At 41.8% G+C, this 18839-nt stretch overlaps 1 protein-coding gene across 1 annotated transcript; it reads right to left on the bottom strand.

Annotated features, from left to right (window-relative positions):
• Positions 1-11928: 11928 nt before the first annotated feature.
• On the bottom strand, positions 11929-15772 carry LOC129016907 (leucine-rich repeat protein SHOC-2-like). Its single transcript, XM_054456708.2, has one exon. The coding sequence runs from the start codon at positions 15523-15525 to the stop codon at positions 14428-14430; it is 1098 nt and encodes a 365-aa protein (XP_054312683.1). The 5' UTR covers positions 15526-15772; the 3' UTR covers positions 11929-14427.
• Positions 15773-18839: the final 3067 nt, after the last annotated feature.

Below are 18839 nucleotides of genomic sequence, written 5' to 3'. Positions count from 1 at the left end.
GCTCACCTGCCAGGCTTCCTCCTTGCTCCACTGTCCCAGGTAATTCCATATATGAAGCTACCACTGTACATCTCTCTTTTCTGGTGCCTGTTGAGTTGTGTAGAAGCACAGTTGTGTTTATTTTGTTTTTAGAGTTGCCACGGGCAATTTCCATGCCATCTTTTAAGCAGTGTTGCACTGTGAAGAGAATGTAGGCAAGTTTATTTCTGGAATGGTTTCTTCTTACAATCAGAATAGTTAGGATGTCATATATTTTTGGATGGGCATTTAAAGTGAAAAGGTACATATTTACATAGACACAGGTGATAATGTATCTATGTAAATGCCTTTTGATTCTGCAACTGCAGGATATGCTCATCAAAAGATAAAAAGCCTCTTTGTGTTCCCAAGGCCTTGCCCTACACCTAACACATAATATGTCCAAATGGATGAAGAAGAGGAGGCAAGGACAAGGATGTGATGACAAAACATTCTGTTATGCACTTGCAGCATTTATGTTTCTTCCTGGGGGATTTTATAATATTAAAAGAATCATAAAGAGATGATTAAAAAAAAATACTGCCGGGCATGGTGGCTCATGCCTATAATCCCAGCACTTTGGGAGGCCGAGGTGGGCGGATCACCTGAGGTCGGGAGTTTGAGACCAACCTGACCAACATGGAGAAACCCTGTCTCTACTAAAAATACAAAATTAGCCGGGGATGGTGGCGCATGCCTATAATCCCGCTACTCGGGAGTCTGAGGTAGAAGAATCACTTGAACCCAGGAGGCAGAGGTTGCAGTGAGCCAAGATCGTGCCATTGCACTCCAGTCTGGGCAACAAGAGTGAAACTCCATCTCAAAAAAATAAAAATAAAATAAGTAAATAATACCTCAAATTCTGCAACCTTCATTTTACCATAGATGGTTCAAGATTATATTACTTCTTAATTGTTTTAGCCTTGTTATTGCTTCATTACTTCATGGTTGTTGAGTACAGATGCTCAGTAATCATAACCTATGAAATATTTGATACCATGATCTAAACATTAAAGACAAATAACTGTGCTATTGCCACAATTATGTTTTGGCTTTGAATTTACTGAATATTTTGGATCAAGAACACTAGATGAGAAACCTGTTCAACTCTGTTTTTTTTTTTTTTAACTCCACTATATTTATTACCTGTTTTTGTTTTTTTTGTTTTTGTTTTTGATGTGCATATAGACCAAGATGTGGCATATTTAAATGGCAGATGTTTTCGATGTACATTTAAGGGAGAGAAAGCAGTTTAAAGAGCAGGGTGAAAAATCCAACAAGACTCCATCGAGGGTTTCTGAGCTCTCCCATCAGGGGCCGGTCCTCCTTTCCTCTCTCCTGTTACTCCCATGATTTCCAAGTTGTGATCCTTTCCTTATTTTTGAGGAATGACTTGGTTTCTCCTCTTCTTTTTTTGGCCTGAGAGAAGATGTTTTTGCACTTGTAGCTATGAGGAACAGTTGTCCACTAGGGAGGCCAGCTGATCATTTTCTGCCAGAGTCACACAGAGCAGTCACACCTTATTTTGATCACCACTGTCTGGGGTCTTTGTCCTCACATATGCAGGTCTAGTGTCCCCACAAAGTGATCAGATGGATATATAAAGTGGAGTGCCAATGTATTAATTTACTATGAGAAACACAATTGCTGAGTGGGTCAGATATTTGTCTCAGCTGGTCAGTACACCTTCCAGCAGGAAAATCTACATAAGAACAACTAAATCACAGTCTGTAGAGTGCTTGATGACCCCAGAATTGGTGCAAGGGGACACATTCTTGCTTGTTAGCACCTGCTTTCTGGAGTTTGCTATTTTCTCACACACAGTGTATTAGTTCACAGAATGTTCTCCAAGGAGGACAGGGGGCTTTGCCCATAGCCATGTGCTGTGGGCAGCAGAGCTAGGAAGGAGCACAGGCATCTCCCAGCCCAGGTGTTTCCCACTTAACTGCATTGCCCTTTTCATCTTTTTTTTTTTCCCCAATAGCTTCAGGACATTCAGTGCATTGTGCTTTTTAGAGGTTGATGATTCCACTGCCTGAGCTGCCTTCCCCTCTCTTTCTTTGGAAATTGCCATCTTTGAGCATTTTATGTCTCTATAACATCTCTGCATCTCCTTTTCACTCTGGTCTCCCTTTCTCCAATGTCCTTCTAGCTTCTGGTTGCCCCAAACCCCACAGACTGTGTAACAAAACCCAAAACCTATTGGTTTAAAACAATACCCATTTTATTTTCTTTCATAGTTTCTATGGGTCAGGAATTTGGGTATGGCTTGGGTAGGCAGTTCTGGCTTCTCATGGAGCTGGAGGCAAGTGGTGGCTGGAACAGAAGTGGGGCAGCCAGGGGTGGTGGCCAGGCATCTCCTACATCTCCTCCATGTAGTCTCAGGAACTCTCCATGTAATCTGTCTGTGTGGGTTGGGCTTCCTCACAACATGGTGGCCTCAGGGCAGTCACTGCTTACATGGCAGCTAGCTTCCCTCAGAGTGAGTATCCCAAGAGATCACAGTCAAAGTGCACAGCATTTATATAATCTAATCTTGGAAGTCACAAAGTGTCATTCTTGTGATACTCTCACTGGTCAAGGAAGTCATAAAATCCTGCTCAGATTCAAAAAGAGGGTGTATAGAACCCAACACTCAATAGGAAGATTGTCAGAGTTACATTGTAAGAAGAGCATGTAGTTGGGAGATATCATTGTGGCCATTTTGGGAAAGATGCAACATGTCACAATGTCATGCTCTCCATCGTCTCCCCATTCTACCTTGTACTGGTTCCCAAGGGTAGTTGTTTAAAAGTACCACAAAAACTGGGTGGCTTGGAATAACAGAAATTTATTGTCTCACAGTTCTGGAGGCCAGAAGTTCAAAATGAAGTGTTGGCAGAACCATGCTCCCTCTAAAGGGACTGGGAAAGGATCTGTTCCAGGCTTCCCTCCTATCTTCTGGTTGTTCCTTGCCTTCTGGCTGCGTAACTCTAGTCTTCATTTGGTGTTCTCCCTGCATGCATGGCTTTATGTCCAAATTTCCTTTTTTCATGAGGCCATCAGTCATACTGGATTAGGGACCCACCCTCCTACTGCAGGATGACTTCACCTTCCCAAATTACATCTGCAACAACCCTATTTCCAAAGAAGGCCACATTTTGAGGTACTAGGGGTTATAACTTCAACATGAATTTTTTTGGGGGGAAACAATTCAACTCCTAACACATCTCTACCCAACCTCTGTAGGTTCCCTCAATCCACCAAAATTTTTTGGCTCCACTGGATTATCTAGCAGTTAGGAAACCAAGATCATTAAATGAATTCACCGCAACTACAGTGAGACTGACTTCCTTAGCTTACCTCTGTGAGAGGAGTTAAACCAAGGAAATCTGTGGAATTTTGGAGGGTTTGAGAGCATTTGGGGGCAGGGGGCAAATGTTCTTCCTTTAAATCACAACACTTAGTTCTCTTCCATTTATAAGACTCACCCCTCCATCCCAACCCCTGCACCACAGGACAAGGAAGTGTTCTTGGCCTTCAACTTTCATCCCTGATGGTGAAAGCACTTGCTCCTGATCTATTTGCACACCAGCTTCTCCTCTGGAGCCTGAGGCTTCTGATGCCTGCCTGGCTGGTTCTCAGTAAGAAGGTCAAGTTCAGCCACAGGGGAGATGCTGATGCCTTTCAGTACTTAAATATGAGTTCAGACCCTGGGGTCCGGACATAAGATTTGGGGTCCCCTGGATATAAGGTTTCTGGAAACACTCAGACTGTGGAGACCCCTGCTGAGGGAGAAGCCCCAAACTGTGGCTTCAGGGGAATGCACCAAGGCTCTCACTGAGGCCGCCTTCTCCAACAAGCTCCCCTCCTGCTTCCCCATGGCTGGCATGGCTGAGGAAAAAGGACACTGAGCACAGCCCGTGCATGAGCGGGTTGCCATGCAGCAGGATAAAACCCATAATGCCACTCAGTGTGCCTTGGTTGTAAATCTAGTTTGATTACATTTGTAATCAAATGATGGCCATTTGTTCTGTTTCTGGTTTGTGAACCAATCAAAGACATGAGCAGGGCCTCAGCTAACCCACAAATAGCACATGTGTGCAAACTGGAAAAATGAACCCTTCTTCTGGGAGGACGCCAGCCCAGGCCAGGTCACCCGGCTTGGCCAGCAGAACACAAAGTGGATTTTGGTCCCATTTGTTCCCCAGTCAGATATCTATCCTTGTGCGGGGCACAAGCTTACATGGTGGGTCTGGTCATATCATTAGAAAATAGAAATGGGCTGCACACCAGAATGAATGAATTGAATTGAAAGGGAGGAGTGATGGTGGAAAAAAAAACAAGTCAATTCATTTAGACTGGTAGAACCAGAACCACTGTGTAGTATATCCAAACGGTTAAAATTCCCTGAAAGATGTTACATAATCCTATCATGGTGTTTATTTATGGAAATCTATTTTTAAAATTTTATGTAATACTGCACAGTCTGTTTGGATGATGCCTTGTACGTAGTAGCAACTCAGTAAATACTTTTTGAATGAACTAGTACAGTATTTTAATTAGCTAGTCTTCATGTACTGGTACAAAAGAACAGTGTCATCTTACAGCTGAAGTCATAGAGGGGAAATATCCCACTCAAGCTCATATAACATTCCAGGTACTCGGGATGAATGGTTTGAGGACTGGTCTGAATTCTTCAAAGGTTTCAGCTGTATTAACATTCTCCATCTAATAAACTTTATCTTGTCATTGCATTGTCTGTGAGATTAGTGATCTGAAACATTCCATCAATACCCCCACCCCACCCAACACATACATATTAAAGACAAAGATAGAATTCAGAGGTTCTTACGGGAGGTACTGTTTTTCTTGAAGGCTATGAGAAGAGGTGCTGAGAAATGAGTTCTCAGCCATCTTGGGGGCCCAAATATCTGAAACCTTCCAGAAATGTAACTAGTTCGAATTTGCTTTTCTGTCACCATTTGGGTATTTGGTTAATGAAAGTTCTTAACATGCAAATTCCGCCCACTCTTACCAATGCCCTGAGCTGAGAAACACCCTGAGCACTCTTACCACACCCTGAGCTGTTGCTTTTCCTCTCCCCCTTGCCCCCACTCCGTGTTGGCTGCACCAGCAGAGGCTACTGCATTTGCGCCTGGGCGGGAGTTGGGTATGAAGGTCTGGGCCAGAAGGTTCTGAGTTGCTGAGCTGAGCTGCTGGGTGGCAGCTGGAAGGTCAGGCTGGCTGAAGCCCTGGCGAGGTGACACTGGGTCTGAGGCAGGTGCAGTGGCAGCGGCCAGACCTCTGAGGACACAAATGGGCTAGAGAGTGGGAACAACCGGGGAAACAACCTGGGGGTGGGAAGCAGGTAGGAAGGGGGGAAACAGCCTCTGAGAGGAGGTTACAGGATGAAATGGGAAGCCACGAAAATAAGGAAGTGAAACCAAGGGAGAAATAAGACTGCCACCCAAGCCGAAGCCATCCTGGCCTTTCTTCCTTTCTGAGGCATCAGCGCAGATTCTAAGGTTACCTGAACTAACTGAAAGCTCTGTTGTTTTCTGAGCCACATCACAGTGGCATAAATAGAGAATTCCTGGAACACACTGGCAAGACACACGCTCTAGAAGGTGACAATTCTGGGGAAATCTGAAGGGCTGGAATAATAAAAAGTCAAACATTTGGCATCCCATCAGCTGCTGAAACAACCCTCTCACGTACCTTAAAATACCCAACACATGCACTCTGCATATTACTCACGAAACAGCTACGAATGCACAGTTCCTGTGTTACACACAACAGGAAGTTGCCAAACCAGATGTAACCCACCAAGGCTGAGCACATGGGCTGCCTTTCACCTTACTGTTAAAAGACTGAATGGTCATTGGTCCCTGAGGATCTCTGAAGAAGACAGGCAAGCTGTTCTAATCCAATTTAGGTCTTTGCAACAGAAATTGAGATCAAATTTCAAAGATCTGTAAACTAGTGCAGCTTCACAGACTTGAAATTAGTCTACAAGATGACATGTTTCTGGGCCTAATTATGACATTTTTAGAGACTGCCCCCAGCCACAAGGAATTATTCGTTTTTTCTGTGTGGCATGGTATACACCATATTTTCATTCAAGCCGCAGAGTTTTTTCACCCCAGTTTCTTATTAATAATCTGCCACAAATATTGATATTTAAATCAAATTCTTATGGCCTTCATTAGTTAATCAACCATTCATGAAATGTATGCGCCATAAGGCCTGACACTTCAGTGCCTGGCACATAGTAGGCACTCAGTACATATGCATATTGACAAAATGAACTGCTGCTCCTACAAGCCAGACTCTGTAGGCAACACAGCGCAATGATGTTCTGAAAATTAGCAAGTACAAAAATGGCCCAGACATATGCTTATAGAAAAATCAAGCTCACGTCACAGAAAATAATTTTAGAGATTGTAATCTAGAATGTATTTCTATAAAACAGTCTCTGGGTTTTCTGCTAACAGAAGAAATACAACTCTGGCTGGGGGCACGGTAGCTCACACCTGTAATCCCAGCACTTTGGGAGGCCGAGGTGGGCGGATCACTTGAGGTCAGGAGTTTGAGACCAGCCTGGGCAACATGGTGAAACCCCGTCTCTACTAAAAATACAAAAAAATTAGCTGGGTGTGGTTGCTGGTGCCTATAATCCCAGCTACTTGGGAGGGTGAGGCAGGAGAATCGCTTGAACCTGGGAGGCAGAGGTTGCAGTGAGCCAAGATTGCACCATTGCGCTCCAGCCTGGGCGACAAGAGCAAAACTCTGTCTCAAAAAAAAAAAAAGAAAGAAAGAAATACAACTCTGACAGTGAGCTTTCATAGTAATACTGAAGACACAGGTTGAATAAAACTTTCAAGTGAGATGGGAGGGCCTATGCATAATATGCCATGAAACAAAGGACATGGGGAGGATGAAGGGCTCAGCACTCCCTCCTTCCCTGCAGCCGCTGGGCTGGGCTAAGAGGACCCATAGGCAGTTGTGATGGCGACAGCAAGGAACTCAGAGATGTTCAGTGAGACAGAGGAACTTCTAATCCTCTAGTTTCCTTTTGTCTTCCTGATAGCCTATCCTCAGAGAAATAATTCCCTTACTAAACTCCTAAGTGCTTTTCAGCTCTGCCACTCAACTGACACTTAGCTATTCTGTGTTGGTATTTATCTGTTTCTGCACAGCTTATCTCCCTGGCTGGACTATAAACCCCTTAAGGGCACAATGTGAATTCTATGTCCTTCACTTAGTATCAGGGTGATCTTAAGTTGTTTAACTTCTCTGAGCCTCAGTTTTATAAAACCTGGGGCTAGTCAATACCTGTCTTCCAGTGTCAACGTGGGGATTAAAGGAGATGTGTGTGTGCAAGCATACTGCAAAGAAATGGCATCTGGGATGTGTCTTCCTCTATGTGCTCTCCAGGGACTACTCCCCATGTCCCATATAATCACAGCCACCATTTATGAGTGCTTACTATGCACTGGGTACTTCACATATATTACTTCTATTCCTTATAACAACGTTGGCAGCAGGTATTATTATTATTTTGTTGAAGTTCAGATAAATTGTATTTCTTGACAAGGTTATATAGTTAATAAGTGGCAGAGGCATGATTCAGACTCAAGACAGTGTCTTGAGTCTGGGCACTGTCCTATCTGCACACAGTAGGCCCACTCCATCAATGCCTGACCAAAACTGTGAGGTGTCATCCACTTAAAACTATTGAGGACTAAACTCTGATTTTTTTATCTTGCCCAAATTCCTATCTAAGGGGTCTGGGGAGTCATGCTCTACAAATCATAAATTCTCATCAGATGGGTTTTATTTAACCCTACATATCATGATTTATTTTCCTACTTGACTCTGACATAACATTACCAGACAAAGAAGAAACTCAAAATATTTTAACCTGGCCAGGCGTGGTGGCTCATGCCTGTAATTCCAACACTTTGGGAGGCCGAGGCAGGCGGATCACAAGGTCAGGAGTTCAAGACCACCCTGGCCAACATGGTGAAACCCCGCCTCTACTAAAAATACAAAAATTAGCTGAGCATAGTGGTGTGTGCCTGTAATCCCAGCTACTCAGGAGGCTGAGGCAGGAGAATTGCTTGAACCGGGACCCAGGAGGCAGAGGTTGCAGTGAGCCAAGATCGCGTCACTGCACTCTAGCCTGGGCTACAGAGGAAGACTCCGTCTCAAAAAAAAAAAAACCCACAAAAATTAGATGGGCGCGGTGGCAGTCACCCGTAATCCCAGCTACTCGGGAGGCTGAGGCAGGAGAATCACTTGAACCCAGAGGGGGCAGAGGTTGCAATGAGCCGAGATCACGCCACTGCACTCCAGCCTGGGTGACAGAGTGAGACTCCATCTCAAAAAAATAGATATATATGATATGTAATATATTTAATATTAATTTAAATATATCAATTTTAATATAATTTAAATATTAATATTAATTTAAGTATATATATTTTTTAAACCTCAAAACATGTTTCTTTGCCTTATTTTGAAATGGCCCTGCAAAGCTGTTCTTTGTCAGGGGAAATTTGCATCTGTAAAGAATCTCTATTAACATAGCTAGATCTTTTTCTTCCAGACCCTCCCAATCCTAAAGAGATTAACTGAGATCTGAATAGGAAACATTTGTCTCCTATTGTCTTTAAGCCACTGTAAGACTTAAAAAGAACTTTGGTCTCCACAATCTTTATCTTAACCTGAACATTCCCTTTCTATCTATCCCAGGTATTTAGGCAAACTCAACCAATTGTCAACCAGAAAATGTTTAAATTCACCTATAGCCTGGAAGCCCCCACTTTGAGTTTTTCAGTCTTTCTGGACCAAACCAATGTATTTTTTAAATGCATTGATGTCTCATGCCCCCCTCAAGTATATAAAACCAAGCTGCTCCCTGACCACCTTGGGCACATGTTCTCAGGACCTCCCGGGCCATGGTCACTCACTCACATTTGGCTCAGAATAAATCTCTTCAAATATTTTACAGAGTTTGATTCTTTTCGCCGACACTATGTTCTGTACTTAATCTTGGGAACAAAGGAATTCAAACATCTGTGCAATGAATCAAAAATTAATAAAGGCCCTGATAAATTTATGAAAGTTTGAATCTTTTTCCTCCGACTTTGATGATGTGACTTAAAGGCTGAACAAGGCCTAAAGGGCCAAATGAAGCAAGTTACCACACATTTCATGGAAATGTCAATGAAACCCATGGATAAGATTCACTACTTGTCGATTCTTGGTATATGGAGATGCTGGTGCATAAAGGAAAAAGTATAAGCTCCCTCACCTTGCAAAAACAACTCACCCAGGGTAGATCTATGGGCACACAGAATTGTGGAGCTGGAGGGCCCATTGAGTGTCATATAGTTCAATTTTCTCATTTTTTTTTTTTTTTGAGACGTTGTCTCGCTCTGTCGCCCAGGCTGGAGTGCAGTGGCGCAATCTCGGTTCACCGCAACCTCCGCCTCCCGGGTTTAAGCAATTCTCCTGCCTCAGCCTCCTGAGTAGCTGGGATTATAGGCATCTGCCACTACGCCCAGCTAATTTTTGTATTTTTAGTAGAGACGGGGTTTCGCCATGTTGGTCAGGCTGGTCTCAAACCCCTGACCTTGTGATCCACCCAACTGGGCCTCCCAAAGTGCTGGGATTACAGGCGTGAGCCACTGCGCCCGGCAATTTTCTCATTTAACATATGAGAAAATTGAGGCTGGAGTGAGTAAAGTGATTTGCCAAAAGAAACCCTGAAACCAATGATAAACCTCATGTCTTGACATAAATGTTCAACATCACTAGTCATTAGGGAAATGCAAATTAAGAGCACAATGAGCTATCACTGCAGATCTCTAAGAACAGCTAAAATAAAAGAAGGCTGGGTGCGGTGGCTCACACCTACAATCCCTGCACTTTGGTAGGCTCAGGTGGGAGTATCACTTGAGTCCAGGAGTTCAGAATCAGCCTAAGGAACACGGTGAGACTCTGACTCTATAAAAAATTAAAAAAAAAAAAAAATTAGCTAGGCATGGTGAAACCTGCCTGTAGTCCCAGCTGCTCAGGAGGCTGAGGCTGGAAGATCACTTGAGCCCAGGAAGTCAAGGATACAGTGAGCTGTTTGTGCCACAGCATTCTAGCCTGTGCCTTTGGGGGGGCAGCACTCTAGCTTAGGGTGTGGAGGGTAGGGGAGGGAGAGGGAGAGAGAGAGCTTTGTCTCGTAACAAAAAAAAAGTGATAATACCAAATGCTGGTGAGGATGTGGAAAAACTCAAAACAGTTTGGCCATTTCTTTTTATAAAGTTTTTGTGTATATATTTATAGGGTACATGAGATGTATTGATACAGGCATGCACTGTGAAATAACCACATCACGGAGAATGGGGTATTCATCTCCTCAAACATTCATCCTTTAAATTACAAACAATCTAATTACATTCTTTAGATTATTTAAAAATATGGCTGGGCACAGTGGCTCATGCCTGTAATCCCAGCACTTTGGGAGGCCGAGGCGGGCGGATCACGAGGTCAGGAGATCGAGACCATCCTGGCTAACACGGTGAAACCCCGTCTCTACTAAACAAAATACAAAAAATTAGCCGGGCATGGTGGTGGGCGCCTGTAGTCCCATCTACTCGGGAGGCTGAGGCAGGAGAATGGCGTGAACCTGGGAGGCGGAGCTTGCAGTGAGCCGGGATCACGCCACTGCACTCCAGCCTGGGTGACAGAATGAGACTCCGTCTCAAAAACAAAAACAAAAACAAAAACAGATTATTTAAAAATATACAATTACATTATTGTTGACACAGTCACCATATTATGTTATCAAGTAGTAAGTCTTATTCATTCTTTGTTTTTTTGTACCCACTAGTTTGGCCATTACTTTAAAAACTTGATACACACTTACCCAGCAATTTTATGCCTGGGCATTTACCCTAGAGAAATGAAAAATTGTGTACTCATAAAAATCTGTATACGAATACTCATAGCAGCTTTATTTGTAATAGACTCAAACCAGAAACAATCAAAATGTCCCTTGATAAGTGAACTGTTAAATGATGGTACATCCATGCCATGGAATATTACTCAGCAATAGGAAGGAATGAACTACTGATGCACGCAACAATTTGGATGAATCTCAAGGGTATTGTGCAGAGTAAAAAATGCCAGTCTCAAAAGGGTCACCTACCATATAATTCCATTTATATAACATTCTCAAAATGACAAAATTACAGAGATGAAAAACAGATTAGTGGCTGCCAGGGTTAGGAATGGCTCAGGGGAGGGGATGAGTAGACTGTAAAGGGGTAGCATGAGAAAGCACTTTGTAGTGATGGGATGGTCCTGCATCCTAATTGCAGTGGTGGTCATACAGATCTACATGTGTGATAAAATGGCACAGAACTACACACATGTATTGAACCATATCAGTTTCTTGGTTTTGATATTGTACCATAATTATGTAAGATATAACCATGGAGGAAACTTGGTGAACAGTACATGGAACCTCTCTGTGTTATCTTTGCACTTTCCTGCAAATCTATAATTATTTCAAGGTAAATTTATTTTATTTTATTATTATTACTTTTTTTTGAGATGGAGTTTTGCTGTTGTTGCCCAGGCTGGAGTGCAATGGTGCAATCTCGGCTCACCGCAACCTCTGCCTCCCGGGTTCAAGCGATTCTCCTGCCTCAGCCTCCCGAATAGCTGGGACTACTTGCATACACCACTATGCCCAGGTAATTTTGTATTTTTAGTTTAGACAGGGTTTCTCCATGCTGGTCAGGCTGCTCTCAAACTCCTGACCTCAGGTGATCTGCCTGCCTCGGCTTCCCACAGTGCTGGGATTACAGGTGTGAGCCACTGCACCTGGCTAGTAAATTTTTTTTTTTTTTTTTTTTTTAGGTAGAGCTGTAATAAACAAATTACTTTTATAAACAAAATTTTAACTGAAAAGCCACAGTAGATGGGGGGGGGGGGGGGCGGGTAAAAAGAAAGGATATTACTTGGTAAAATCCAGTGACATCTACAATAGTTTTACAGCACATTTAAGCATTCTAGGGTTTTATATCTTCACCTGCCTTCCATTTCTCAGTTGATCCTTATAAAATCTCTAATTACGAACATAGGTTTGACCTCAAACCTAGTCATGAATTTGAGTGCCAGGAAAAGCAGAACAACAGTCCAAATTTCTATCTTAGTATCATAGCCTTAATTCAAAAATGGTTTTGTGTAAAACACAACGCCCAACTAAATGGAAAAAAAAAAAAACACAAGCAGCAATATGTAATTATACAAAATAGTGATTAATTATATCTGAAGTGTTTTTTAGGATGACATCTAGAACGCACCTTGCTCTGAGACTCCTCAATAATCAAATTGACTTAGACCAACAATACTGCTAAGTATTGAAAGCAGTGAAGCGAAAGAAAATACATCAAATAGTACACGCACATCTTACAGAACTTCCACGGAACTCCCCAATGGCTTCTATGCAATGTGCCTCTTTTCCATAACTGTATTAACAACTACCAAGAAAGGAAAGATGAGATTAAAAGTAATGATACTGAACTGAATTGTTTGAAGCCAGTGCCCCATATGTGGGGAAAAGTGCATTTAGTTCAGCAGCAATACAGCACAGTGTGAAGATATTGTGCTTAGACACAGATATTCCAGAATTGAAAGATGTACAAGGCAAGTCAAGATATAAAACCATAGTACACTGTTAAATAACCTTGAAACATACATATATTGCAGTTTTCAAAGAAAGACATTCATGTCATTGTACAAGGATAGGAAGAAATCCTTAAAGTTACCTACTGTAGTTTATGATATAATAAATACATATCTATATAGCATTGTATATACATATATAGATTGTGTGTGTTTATATGTAGTTTATTTATTTGCCCAATTATCCTGTTAGTTTTTGTGGATCTGCAACTTTCAGGAATGAAAAAACTCCTCTTCACTACAAGTTTCTCTTCCCCCAAACTTAAAAAATATTCATACTAGAAAAGGTCTCAATACCCTTCCCCTACCCAAAGACTCACTTCAGCTATTTTGCTTCACAACTCGTCAGAGAAGCACAATTAAAGAAATTCTAGATTTTTGACTGTATCTTTTCACTTTGCCAGTTTTTTTTCTTAACAAGCAAATACCTTTCACTGTTTACACCAGTTGATGCAAATTCTTTAGCAGAGGATTCTAGACTTGACTGAATAAAACAGAGCAAATCAAAACAAACAAAAGAAATCTGGTGATTTACTCTGACTGTAAACAATACATAAAATTTAAATCTCAAATCTCAAAATAAGTTAAAGAAAAATTCTACTTTCAGGGCCTACAATACTATAAAGATACAACAATTGGTAAGAGGAAAATATATGTGAAAATTTGCAACAAAATTTTTTGCCCATTATTTTTCCTAAGAGAAAGTATATCTAACTATACTACCTCTGTCCCTTAAGTTTAATAACTTCATAATGTGTTGGCAAATGTTTTAAGCAAACCGGCATATCAGATTACACAACAGAAAAACATCCATCAAATTCAGCAAAGAAAACTTATATAAGCCTTTTGTACAGAATTTAAAAAAAATTCTAAATGGCTATGATTCCTCTATTAGCAGAAATACATAATGCAATTTTTATAAACCTGCCATATACCAATATCTACATAAATAGATACAGACATAGATAAGAAACATTAATGGCAGTCTATTTTTGAACAGTGTGTGGGACCAGCAGATTTATATCAGACCATGGCACGATATGGATCCTGCATCTTTAAGAACTGAATGATGAAAGAAGGCCCCCCAGCAACAATCTGAGGTGGAAGGTGACTGAGTGGACAGTTCTCAATACTCATGATTGAAAGCTTGCTGCAGAGTGCCAGCTCAAAGGGAAGGCTATGCAGGTTGGGGTTGTCATTCAAATACAGTCCTTCTAGGTTCTCCAGTGTACCAATTTCTTCAGGAAGGTGAGTAAGTAGGTTCTCTCCAAGGCCCAGATGTGTGAGATTAGTAAGGTGACCAATGCCTCTGGGAAGAGTGGTCAACTGGTTGTTTGTCAAGACTAATTTCTGTAAATCCTTAAGATATGCAATTTCATTTGGCAAGGATTCCAATTTGTTCTCTTCTAGATCCAACTCTCTTAACTTCCTAAGGTTTCCAAGACCATGGGGAAGCTTCTTTAGAAGATTGTTTGATAAGATAAGAACCTCAAGAGAAACGAGACCAGACACATCCTCAGGGATCTTTGTGAGCTGATTAGTGGCTAAATTTAATTCTACCATACTGGTCCAAGTTCCAAAATCCAAGGGAAGTGATGTTAACTGATTGTCCTTCATATTCAGCTTACTTAATACTTTTGCTCTGGAGAAAATTCCAAATGGAATTTTATTTATTCAATTGTGTTCCATGTTGAGGGAATAGATGGTAGAAAACTGAGATGGACCACCCACTGGATATAACTGGAAGCAATTTCTAGCTAAGGTCATACTATTCAGTTTCACAAGACTTGATAAAAGACTCTCTGGTAAAGTAGAAATGTTATTGTTCTCTAAATTTAATTCTTCAAGTGCACTGCATTTTGCTAATGATCTGGGTATTGCTGACAGTCTGTTATATCTCAGACCAAGACGACTTAAACTGGACAGGTTTCCTATAGTATCTGGGAGGTCTAGCAGTTCATTGTGCTGCAAGTCAAGGTTGGTTATCTGTGTACAGTTTCCAATCTCCTTTGGAAGGTGTTCAAGTTGATTGTGAGCTACATCCAGCGTAATGAGGTTACATAATTCACCAATTTCAGCAGGTAGTTGTTTAATTTTGTTCTCTCGAATGCTAAGCATGCTGAGTTTTGACAAGTTTTTGATGTCCTTTTCCACAGTAGTTATACGATTAAAGCGAAGGTAAAGAGTGGTGAGAGAATCCAGCCTATACACCACTGAAGGAATTTCTCTCAGTTTATTATGCCGTAAATCAAGCATCCGCAGCTTCTTCAAGTTATCAAGAGAGTCAGGCAAACTGGTAAGTGAATTTTCACTTAGAGCCAGTGTCATGAGATTTACTAAACATCCCACCTCTGCTGGGAGGGACTGCAATTTGTTACTGTATAAATAAAGTTCTGTTAATTGAGTCAACTCTTTGATTGATGATGGCAATATGTGTATAGATCTCTTGGATAAGTCCAAACGCATGGAATTCTCTTCCCGGCATTTGTTGAGCTCTTTAATCACCTCTGCATTGCTGGATTTTTTTCTAGTCCCAGGTGCTGGGTTTGGCCATTTAATCGTATTGTCAACTGAAAATGCCACCCCTGGTTGGGCAGCACTGGAGTCCTTCTTTCCATCTTTGGCATCTTTCCCTTTGGTCTTAGGTTCTTTTTCTTTGCTCTCTTTCCCAAAACCTCCAGAGGCTTTTGCCTCCTTTTCTCTTTCCTTGGCTGATGGTACTTTGGGATCTTTTTCTTTAGAGTCTTTTTCTTTTCCTAAACTACTACTCATGGTGACTCAAGCCTGGACAAAAACTACATGAACTCCTTTTATTTTCCAGTAATTGAATTCAAAGATGAAGAGACAAAGATCCTACACAATCAAAAAAGTACTGGCTTGAAGAAGTAATCAGCATGGAGTAACATCCATCCGTTACATGTTGGATCTAAAAGCACTATGCCCATTTCTGATCATTCATTCCAACTGGTAAAATAGTGCTGGTCAATCAATGATTCATTAGAGTTTGGAGATGGACAACAGTTTAGGGCTCCAAAAATCCCTCTCCTGCCCGGAAATTAAAAATTTTTTTTAAATTAAAGGGCAATGCACCTACTCATTTCTGTTAGGATATTTGTAATTATCTGGTTTAACTAAATACATTAAACTGATTGCTATAGAGTGTTCCGTAGAGACTAGCCAAATAATAGAATTGACCAGTTAAAGTGATCTGTGTCTATTATAGCTGCCTAAAACCTCTTTTAAAAAAATTGCACTTAGTTTGCAATCAGTAAGTTGTAAATTAAAAATACTTAAGTGGATCCATTAATAGTGGAATAATCTGAAAAGGTTGTCCTATTAAAATTTGGCACTTTCATAATATTAAATATCATTTGTTTGGGGATTTTTGGGGATGTTTCCACTGGTTTAAGATTCTAGGCGGGGCGCAGTGGCTCACGCCTGTAATTCCAACACTTTGATAGGTCAAGGTGGGCAGATCACTGGAGGTCAGGAGTTTGAGACCCGCCTGGCCAACATGGTGAAACCCTGTCTCTACTAAAAATACAAAAATTAGCCAGGGGTGGTCGTGGGTTCCTGTAATCCCAGCTACTTGGGAGGCTGAGGCAGGAGAATTGCTTGAACCCGGGAGGCGGAGATTACAGTGAGCCCAGAGCAAAACTCTGTCTCAAAGAAAAAAAGAAAAAGATTCTATAGAAGAAAAAGCCCAAGGTATTCGGGTCCTGGATCTTGCTACTATCTTCCATAATTTGAAGATGTCACCACCTAAGGTGACCATCATCTACTTACGTGACTGAAAATTCACATCACTTGGTGGTGAGCAGCTCAATGAGATGATTTGAACTTTAAGCTCTTTTTGCACAGGCAGGAGGGCTACCACTTAAGACTGATTATACTTCAATTACTCTGATTGTTGGGTTCTAAGATGGTTTCTTTGCAGCAGCTCTTGTCTAGCTTTTCATGGCTGCACCTTGAATCTACAGGTAAATCTCCCGTTTTGGGGGGCTTATGTTATCTAAGATGTGTAACTAACGTTTCTTTCCCATTGTGACAGTACCAGTCAACCTAATGAACAAACTTCAGTCACTGCATATTTCCTTAGGGGAAGTTGCCCATGGAATTTATTCATATATTGATTAGACATGATGGCCGGAATCTTAATTTTCTTGACATGCATTTTAATAAGTCTAACCCTGGTCAGTTTTGTCCACAACAGCTATTCCAAAGTTTCTTCACTCCCTTCAAGCTCCCTGCTTACTTTACAAAGTACCCCACTTACCTCCAACTTTACAAAGATAATTGAGGCTCTCAGAAGTCTTTAGCGCCTCCATCCACAAATGGACCTGTATCCCATTTCCCTTTATCTTCTTCCATTCAGTCACAATCTCAGTAGAGGTGTTCTATTTTAGTCCTGGGCTGGGGCCTTAGCCTCCACCTAAAACTCTAGGTCCCATTTTTTGCCGACTCTCCCAAGATCTTTCCCAATTATTCCTCTCTCTCTGCTGTAGTTCAGCCTCATAGACTACCGTAGGTATGAACAGAAAAAAGCAGAGATCATGGCCAGTTTGAATGACCCTAGTATTAGTGCCTTAGGGCTGCCATAGCAGATTACCTTTAACAACAGATATTTCCTTTGAGTGGCAAGGTGCCCAGCCACAGATGGATCATCACTGGTCAAAGCCAAATGTTGGTACCTTCCTATTCCCCTTTGCCAGTGATTGGTCTGGGGATAGACATGTGACCAAGTTCTAGCCAATGAGACATAAAGGAAAATCTTTTAGGGGCTTTTGGGAAACATTTTCTTCCATGATGAGGAAGAACTGTGTGAGGAGAGAATTCCTTGTACCTCCACCTTCCCTTCCTATGTTTTCACATTTTCATGTGAAGATGTGATGTTCAGAGTTGCAATAGCCATCTTGTAACCATGAGTGAAGATACTCTGAGGATGGCAGAGTTGAAAGATTACAGGATTTTTGTCTTTGATTACATCATTGTAGTTACCTTCAGACTCCTTATTATATAAGATGAATAAATGTCTTTTTTTTTTTTTTTGGAGACGGAGTCTCACTCTGTCGCCCAAGTTGGAGTGCAGTGGTGTGATCTTGGCTCACTGCAACCTCCTCCTCCCAGGTTCAAGCACTTCTCCTGCCTCAGCCTCCCCAGTAGCTGGGATTACAGGCGTACAGCACCACGCCCGGCTAATTTTTGTGTTTTTAGTGGAGACAGGGTTTCACCATGTTGGCTGGACTGGTCTCAGACTCCTGACCTCAGGACCTCAGGTGATCTGCCCACAGGCGTGAGCCACCACGACCAGCCAAATAAATGTCTTTGTTTTTTTGTTTTGTTTTGTTTTTTGAAACAGAGTCTTTCTCTGTTGCCAGGCTGGAGTGCAGTGGTGCGATCTCGGCTCACTGCAACCTCCACCTCCCGTGTTCAAGCGATTCTCCTGTCTCAGCCTCCCAAGCAGCTGGGACTACAGGCACAAGCCACCACTTCCGGCTAATTTTTGTGTTTTTAGTAGAGACAGGGTTTCACCATGTTGGCCAGGATGGTCTCGATCTCTTGACCTCGTGATCTGCTCGCCTTGGCCTCCGAAAGTGCTGGGATTACAAGCATGAGCCACCGCACCCAGCCTAATAAATGTCTTTGTTACTGCCCAAGTCACTATTATTTATTACTTGCAGCCAGGGATATCCTTTATAATATAATTGACCCACTGTATCTCTTCACATTTCCATGTATCCTTGAAATAACATTTCATTATCTAAGGTCAAAAAACAAAACAAAACAAAACGAGAAACAATACCAAAAGAAAGGAGCAGAGATTTCACAGCCAGCCAGCCAAGGATTCCCCCTCCATTTACTAGCTGTGTGATTTTTTTTTTTTTTTTTTTTTAGACAGAGTCTTGCTCTGTCATGCAGGCTGGAGTGCAATGGTGCAATGTCGGCTCACTGCAACCTCCACCTCCCAGGTCCGAGCAATTCTCCTGCCCCAACCTCCCAAGTAGCTGGGACTACAGGTGCGCACAACCACTCCTGACTAATTTTTTTTTTTGTATTTTTAGTAGAGACAGGGTTTCACCACGTTG

The sequence above is a fragment of the Pongo pygmaeus genome, chromosome 1, assembly GCF_028885625.2.
Source record: "Pongo pygmaeus isolate AG05252 chromosome 1, NHGRI_mPonPyg2-v2.0_pri, whole genome shotgun sequence".
NCBI lineage: Eukaryota > Metazoa > Chordata > Mammalia > Primates > Hominidae > Pongo > Pongo pygmaeus.
This window is presented reverse-complemented; position numbering and strand designations above follow the sequence as displayed.

What these genes read in the sequence shown, in the direction of transcription:
- LOC129016907 (XM_054456708.2), bottom strand. Translation starts at nt 15,525, where the DNA reads ATGAGTAGTAGTTTAGGAAAAGAAAAAGACTCTAAAGAAAAAGATCCC.